At 54.7% G+C, this 8,048-nt stretch overlaps 1 protein-coding gene across 1 annotated transcript; it reads left to right on the top strand.

Moving 5' to 3' along the window:
* The first annotated feature begins 5,593 nt into the window (after positions 1–5,593).
* C1ql2 (complement C1q like 2) lies at positions 5,594–7,760 on the top strand. Its single transcript, XM_005070303.2, has 2 exons — positions 5,594–6,433; positions 6,967–7,760. The coding sequence occupies exons 1-2, from the start codon at positions 5,750–5,752 to the stop codon at positions 7,144–7,146; spliced, it is 864 nt and encodes a 287-aa protein (XP_005070360.1). The 5' UTR covers positions 5,594–5,749; the 3' UTR covers positions 7,147–7,760.
* The last annotated feature ends 288 nt before the right edge of the window (positions 7,761–8,048 follow it).

Raw genomic sequence — 8,048 nt, 5'->3', positions numbered from 1 at the left:
TAAGTATTTCTCTTACCGGAGAACTTTCTGGGCTTCTTATCCCTATGGCAGTTACATCTTGACTCCCTGTGTTTCTCCTTCCCAGAGTCCTCCTGGACTCCTAGTCCCACCTATCTTGCTTCCCTATTGGCCAACAGTGCTTTACTGACATATACACAGGACTTCCCCAACATCCACACATGTGCATTCACTCCTACACCTAAGATAACTCCAATACATTTAAACATGCATACATACACCATGCATGTATGTACAACACACACACACACACACACACACACACACACACACACCTTCCTTCCTTCCATCCTTCCTTCCTTCTTCCCCTCACCCTTTCTTCTTTCCTTCACCGCCTCCCAGGCCACTCTTCCCTCTCTCCCCTCCCCTCCCTTTTCCTTCTGTCCCTTCCTTCTTTCCTCCCCTCTCCTTTTCCTGTTCCCCCTTTCCTCTCTCTCCTGTCTCCCTCCATGCATTTCATCCCTCTCCTCCTCTCCCCCCACAGCTCATGGCAGGTCCTTTTGCAGAAGCCCCCTCTCCCGCCCGCCTTCTAGCTGGCTGGAGGCGATGGCTTGTTCATCTCAAGCCTGGGCTTCCTCTCCTTCCTTTCCTACTCTTCTTCCCTGCTCCTCTCCCCTCTGCTCTCCACTCCGAGGACATGGCCGTGTGCATCTGCATCTCCTCATCACTGCTGGATCCCAACACCGTCCACAGCAGACATGAGGTCTCCCTTCAGAGGTTCACTGTATCCCATGGGTAGCCTGAGCCGTGCATGTGGCTCTCAAAGCTGATTCGTCTCCAAATGAGTGCCCCTAATGCTTATCCAGCCAGTCCCTCAGGTGAAGAGGTAAGAGCTACCCCTGACTCAGTCTCCTCCACCCCTTCCTTGGCTTCTGTCTGGATCCTATCAACAAGGCCCAGACTCCTTTGTTCAAATGCAATGGACCACCCATCTCCCCTCTGCAGTCTCATGCCCAGCCAGTTTCTTTACTTTTGCTCCTCCCACTATCCATCCACCATCATCCCAGTCATTGGAGGTGACTTGGGAAATGCAAGTGGCCCTTGTCACTGCCTTGCTGCACTCAGAATAAATCCAGTGTTGCACTCAGCACAAATCCAATGCTTTTCAACATAGCTACATGTGAGTATGTGCCTTTGCTTGCTTGAATGCGTGAGTGCATGCGCGCGCTCGTGTGTGTGTGTGTGTGTGTGTGTGTGTGTGTGTGTGTGTGTGTGTACACCAGAGGTTATCCTTGGGTATCATTCCTTGTTTTTGGAGGCAGAATCTCACTGACCTGGACCTCAGCAGGAGTAACAATCTCCTCACCCACAGCTGAATACAAAGGAGAGAGAAAGAGCTCAGGTTCCTCAATTCCCTTCAAGGGAACATCCCCAATGACCTAAAACATCAGCCAGCCCCACCTTTCAAAGTTTTTACTTCTCTCAATAGCCCCAGATGCTGGAACTAATTCCCCCCCTCCCCTCACTCTTCCCCCTCCTTCTTTTCCTCTTCCCTCTGACTTTCCCTGCTTCCTTCCTTTTTCTTCTCTCTCTCACCTGCCTTCTCTCCTCTCCTCTTTCCTTCCGTCCCTTTCCTCGTGTCCTCTTCTCCCCCCCATTCCTTCCTTCTTCCCTCTCCCTACCATACCGTCTGCCTCTGTAAGACACTTCTGTGTGTATCTCAGTTTCTGCCTCACCTGCTGCCTCCACTTTGAAGTCTGGAGTTACATGCTGGGTTAGTGTGGCACTGGGGATGAGACCTGGGTCTCTATCTTTTCCCTCCTTGACAAGCACTCCACTAGCGGAGTTACTCTGGATTTGAGTTCAAACCAGGCCTTGCAATTGAAAACCATGCCTAAATATTTTAATGAAGCTCATAATTGATATTAATGAGAGGACACTTGCTGAGGATGACACGGATCCCTTAGGAGAAGCAGAATCCCTGGTGACAAGGGCTCTCCAAAGGCTGCTTACCACACTGCCAGACCTTGCTGCTGGGAGGGGGTGGTAGTGGTGGAAGATGGTAGGACGAGGCTCCTGCTGGTTCTGCTCTGCTCAACCCGCCACCTAGTGGACACTAGGTGGAGGAAGCCTGCACCCCAAACCAAAAAGGCTCCCAGCAAAGCCAAGGCTGGGAAAGGCTGCTTTGTGTATGGTTTGTGGCAGGGAGCTATGGGGTGGGCAGGACTGCGCAGCCCACATTCTCTGCTTTGGAGGAGGCTACAGTGTGATTATCATGTCTGAATCTTTTTCATTAACCATAAACCCATCTATTCCACCTTGCTTGGTATGCACAACTATCACCCCAATTGTCACAACCCACAACAGCAGAGGGGAGAATGTCATCAGGTGGTGATGACGGTCTTTATACCAATGCATTCAATTGTCCCAGGAGCCCCGAGGCAGATTCTTGCTCTATTCCCACTCTGAGCATGTGGAGACAGAGACTCAAAGAAGTGAAGCATTTTGCTCAAGGTCACACAGGTTGCAGGGACAGTACTGGAACCCAACACTGTGCTTCCCAGAATTTCTCTTTCTAGGGCCACTCTGGGCAGAGAGGGGAGAAATCTGAAAATACAGAAAAGCCATTGAAGATTATGGTCCAGAGCCACATTGAGGCAGGCTTTGAGAGACCCTGGTCTAGGAGAAGGAAGATCCCAGTTCTGATACATGCATGGACCCTGGGAAAATCCCTTGTATCTTCAAAGCCTTTCTCTTCCCATCAGTATTAGAGGAGAATGAACATAAACACACCAGACTGTGTTAGTTAGGGAAGGAAAGAGCACTCAGGAAGCAAATAAGGTGTGACAGGTGTCTCTGTCCCAGGTAAGGCTGGCCCAGGCTAAGCCCAGAAGTTCTTTGCAGAAGTATGTCTGAGACCTATGTCGTGATGGCCTACACTGCAGCAGCTAGAGGTGGGGAGCATTAATGACCAGAGTGACACAATGAGTTAACCGAGCCTCAAGAGCATCTGATAAACACTCATTCTCTTTAGAGCACTGTTCCCAGAAAGTGGACCTGTTGTGGAGGTTTGCAAAGCTAGAAGCAAGAGGTGGGAGTCATTCATCTGTTCTGGGGATGGATCGAACCCAGGCCTTCCAGCATACCCAGACAAGGGGCTTTCCCCCTCTGATGCAGGGGTCTTCCCTACACACAGGAGGGGCTCCTTCCCCACTTTTATCCATCTTGCTGCAGCAGAGGGAAACAGACAACCATCCTTTAGTCTGTGTCCAGCTGCCTAGACACTCGGGCTCAGAGGAAAAGCTCGCGTGCATTTGGGTACAGGAAGAGCAGGTTGGGGCAGTATAGGAGATGAACTCACACACCTTTCTGTAGCGGGGCTCCCCGTGCCCTCAATGTGCACTGAAGGTAAGGGAGGACAATCTACTAAAACACAGTGTTTAAAATGCCACAACGACATTTAATTCTTGTATGATACTTTACAAAAGAAACCAACTTTAAAGAAGAAAATGAGGAACAACAAAAGGGTGAGGGAGAAGGAGCAATGCAAAGGAGGAGGAGGGAAGAGGAGAAGGAAGGGGAAGAGGAGAGGAGGAAGAGGAGGAGGAAGGGGAAGAGGAGAGGAGGAAGAGGAGGAGGAAGGGGAAGAGGAGAGGGAGGAAGAGAAGGAGGAAGGGGAAGAGGAGAGGGAGGAAGAGGAGGAGGAAGGGGAAGAGGAGAGGGAGGAAGAGGAGGAGGAAGGGGAAGAGGAGAGGGAGGAAGAGGAGGAGGAAGGGGAAGAGGAGAGGGAGGAAGAGGAGGAGGAAGGGGAAGAGGAGAGGGAGGAAGAGGAGGAAGGGGAAGAGGAGAGGGAGGAAGAGGAGGAGGAAGGGGAAGAGGAGAGGGAGGAAGAGGAGGAGGAAGGGGAAGAGGAGAAGGAGGAAGAGGAGGAAGGGGAAGAGGAGAGGGAGGAAGAGGAGGAGGAAGGGGAAGAGGAGAGGGAGGAAGAGGAGGAAAAGGGGAAGAGGAGAGGGAGGAAGAGGAGGAAGGGGAAGAGGAGAGGGAGGAAGAGGAGGAGGAAGGGGAAGAGGAGAGGGAGGAAGAGGAGGAAAAGGGGAAGAGGAGAGGGGGAGAGGAGGAGGGGGAGGAGGAGGAAAGAGGAGGAGGAAGGGGAAGAGGAGAGGGAGGGAGAGGAGGAGGAGAGGTCTGACATTAAGAAACCCAGTTTTAACACCACTACCAATAGCCTGTCTCCCCCAAGGCCACACTTCGATTATTATTTTTGTTCTCTGTTCCCACTTAGTTCCTCTTTTTTATTTTTAAACTTGTCCATCATCAGTTACCGAACATGCTCGAATTTCACTTTGAAGGGCTAACTAGACCTGTAAGACCAATTGACCTCTTCCCTTCCAAACAAAATCAAGGTGTGCCCCTTATTCCTTTGCCTGAAAGTTAGCTACATTCTGTAGTTAGCTACATTCTGAATCCCCTACACCCAGCAAAACAGCTAAGTTTTGAAAAAGAAAGTGGGAAAACAAAAGACTGCAAAATACAAGTGTGAGTACTTCTGTTTTCAAGTGGGTTTTCTTAGGGAGACAGCACTAGCCATTGACCTGTGGAGGAAAGTGTCTGCACCAAACAAATTCTGCACTGGGCGTGTTGGCTTTCTGGAGTTCTTCTGACTTCCATATATATATATATATATATATATATATATATATATATATATATGATTTTTTATTTTTTTAAGAGTCCTTCCAAAAGTTAGAGGGGGTTCGCTGGAGAGGCGTATTTCACAATTTGAAGTCCTAGTTTTAGGAAAGATGACCCAGAAGTAAGACTGATTAAAATCTGGTCACTCCCTAGGCTTCTAGAGGGTCCTTCCCACAGAGCTGGAGGCTGAGGCTGTCCTGGCCTTGGGACCAGTATAGACAGAGGATGGATTTGGTGACCCCATCAGGACCTTGCAGGCACTATGATTGTGAACACCAACGTAGCCATGTGTGGGAGGTACTACTGTGTGCACCCACTGACTGCGTGCGTGGGTGCCAGTGCATGGTGGTCTGTGGGAGGTGCGTTGGGCAAGGATGGGTTATCTGTGGAGCCCCAGCGGGGGGCTGCGGCCCGCGGCTCCCACTTGTGGCTCCTGGGCGCCGCCAGCAGGCATATCTCCGGAGGACGCTGCGGGATGGGAGCTGATGACAGGAGGGCGCCGTCTCCCGAGTGATGGCAGCGCACGCCGCTGCCTAGCCGCCTCCGCCGCTCTCCGTCCTGATCTCCTTACGTCAGGGTAGCTGGGTCCCCCCTCCACCCGGGAGCCAGCGAGCAGCCGGAGAGAGCAGAGCAGAGCTTGCGGCAGAGCCGTTCCAGAGTCCGGTTGAACCCTGCCAAGACCCGCCAATCCCAGCAGAGCAGGAGCCATCGCCTTTGAGCCAACACCGGACGCCTCACCGGACCCAGCATTCCCAGCTGCCGACACCTGGTACCCGCTGGGGCGCCGGGCTCGTCCTGTGCGCCCCTCGCCATGCGCGTCGGACTCTTCGACTCTCCAGATCAGTTCCAGCGTGGTGGCCACCGGATCCCACGTCCGGATACCTCCCGTTGAAACAGTTGTGTAGCCAGGACAGGGGTCTCCACGTCGGGGACGCGGCGGGGACCTGCGGAGTTGGCGTCTGAGCGCATAGAGCGGGGTCACCCGCGCCGCTCCACCATTACCTCCCCGGGCGGCAAGGAGGAGCTGGTGGCGGTCGCCTCCCGGCTGTGGCAGCGGCGGCGGCGCGCCTGCTTGGCGGCCGTCGGCGTGCTCCTGGCCATGGCACTGGGGCTGCTGATCGCGGTGCCCCTGCTACTGCAGGCGGCTCCCCCCGGCGCGGCTCACTACGAGATGTTGGGCACCTGCCGCATGATCTGTGACCCGTACAGCGTCGCTCCCGCAGGGGGACCCGCGGGCGCCAAGGCTCCACCACCGGGACCCAGCACTGCTGCCCTGGAAGTTATGCAGGACCTCAGCGCCAACCCCCCGCCTCCCTTTATCCAGGGACCAAAGGGTGATCCAGGGCGACCAGGCAAGCCGGGGCCTCGGGGTCCCCCTGGAGAGCCAGGGCCGCCTGGGCCCAGGGGTCCCCCGGGGGAGAAGGGAGACTCGGGGAGGCCAGGGCTACCCGGACTGCAGTTGACAACCAGCGCGGCCGGTGGCGTTGGAATGGTGGGTGGCGGAGCCGGGGGCGGTGGCGACACGGAGGGCGAAGTGACCAGTGCGCTGAGCGCCGCCTTCAGCGGTCCCAAGATCGCCTTCTACGTGGGACTCAAGAGCCCCCATGAAGGCTATGAGGTGCTCAAGTTCGACGACGTGGTCACCAATCTTGGCAATCACTACGACCCCACCACCGGGAAGTTCAGCTGCCAGGTGCGGGGCATTTACTTTTTCACTTACCACATTCTCATGCGTGGCGGCGACGGAACCAGCATGTGGGCGGATCTCTGCAAAAACGGGCAGGTCAGTGACTGTCTCCCACATACCCCTCCCTACTTTATCGGGCCCAACAGACTCCGCAGACGGGGATTGCCGGGGAATTATCCTTTTTTCCGGCCACCTTCCAGAGTCCCCAGCAACTCTGGGATGGAGCAGTCTCTGGAGCACAGCATCACGCTCCCCTGCGCAGTCATCTATGCTTGCCCAAAGGCCCAAGCTGGACCCCGGGTACACAGTGACCCTGACACCTAAACTAGGTTCTAAGTCCCAATAGCTTGAGTCCTGGTCTGAGGTGGCCACGCTCCTAGAACAATGCAGTTTTCTTTTCCTCTGTGATTGTACGCGGGTCAACCCCTTTCTCTCTAGCTTTCTTCATCATGGCTTTAACTCCTGGGGCCTCCTTTACTCACTGGGCCAGTGTCCCCAAGCCCTCTGGGGAGGGAGTGTTGACACCGAAGTAGCAGACAGAGAGTCTGCAAGGGGATGGGCAAGGGAGGCCAGGCATTTACTCTGGAAGAGGTGCAAGGGTCCACCCACTCCTCTGGTTCGCCCCGCAGGTGCGCGCCAGCGCCATAGCCCAGGATGCGGACCAGAATTACGACTATGCCAGCAACAGCGTGGTACTGCACCTGGATTCAGGCGATGAAGTCTATGTGAAGTTGGACGGCGGGAAGGCTCATGGGGGCAATAACAACAAGTACAGCACGTTCTCGGGCTTTCTCCTGTACCCAGATTAGGGGCGCAGAGAGCGAGGGCGCGAGGTGGGGAGGCTTCAGGCGCCCCATCCCCACAGGGTTCTCACCGCCATTCTTTGGTGAATGTCACTCTGCGACTTCATGACACTTCCTGACATCTCCGTTGGAAAAGACACATCCCTGCTGTCCTACTTGTCCTGCTTCAGGCCTCAGTGTGTCTGATTCGCCATGCTGTGGGGAGGCTGTGTCCCTGGTCCCAGTGCCCATCCCGGGGAGGGAGAGGGAACGCTTGAGTGGGGAGTTGGGTGAGAATCCCAGCTCCGGCAGGGAGGGGAGGGTGGTGGTTGTGGGGCAGCCCAGACTTGGGAAAGCTGATTGGACTGGACAGGCAGCCCTAGGGAACCTGAGTTTCCCCAGCTCACTTCTCCCTTCCAGTGTGCCCAGGTCAAGGGCTGCAGGCCTCACCAGGAAGATAAGACCCAGGCGAACGCCACTCCCTGGGACCTCCCTTTTTGTGACCCGAAATGCCTGTGCAGATTTTCCTGTCCATCAGCCAAAACCCCACCCTTAGCTGAATTCCAACAAACAGAATATTCACCTTGTCACACATACTCTCCTCTGACTTCCTCCGCCATGCATTAAATTATGTTTTTAGAGCACCGGCTCCTGTTCTTTTTGTTAATACAGCTCCTTTACCTGGACTCCAGAAATCGCCCTGGCCTTACAACCTAGCCAATGCCCTATCTCCAGCCAGAGCACTGCCCCTACAACCCGAGGTTGGCTGAAAGGTGTGGGGGGGGGGCAGAGCAGCATCCCACCCACCCTTTGCACTGCAGACCTGAGTTGAGGGGGGCGGAAGGATGAGAGGTGAGTTAGAGGGAGGCAGGAGAGAGGTGATAGTGTACAGTTTGTGCAACTAGATCTCCCTGGACCTGGTGGAGGAG

Source organism: Mesocricetus auratus, unplaced genomic scaffold, assembly GCF_017639785.1.
Source record: "Mesocricetus auratus isolate SY011 unplaced genomic scaffold, BCM_Maur_2.0 Super-Scaffold_100676, whole genome shotgun sequence".
NCBI lineage: Eukaryota > Metazoa > Chordata > Mammalia > Rodentia > Cricetidae > Mesocricetus > Mesocricetus auratus.
The sequence above is the reverse complement of the archived record's forward strand: the minus strand, read 5'-3'. Positions and strand labels throughout refer to the sequence as shown.

Coding starts and splice junctions, on each gene's coding strand:
- C1ql2 (XM_005070303.2), top strand. CDS start 5,750: ATGGCACTGGGGCTGCTGATCGCGGTGCCCCTGCTACTGCAGGCGGCT. Junction 6,434..6,966: donor ATCTCTGCAAAAACGGGCAG/GTCAGTGACTGT, acceptor TTCGCCCCGCAG/GTGCGCGCCAGCGCCATAGC.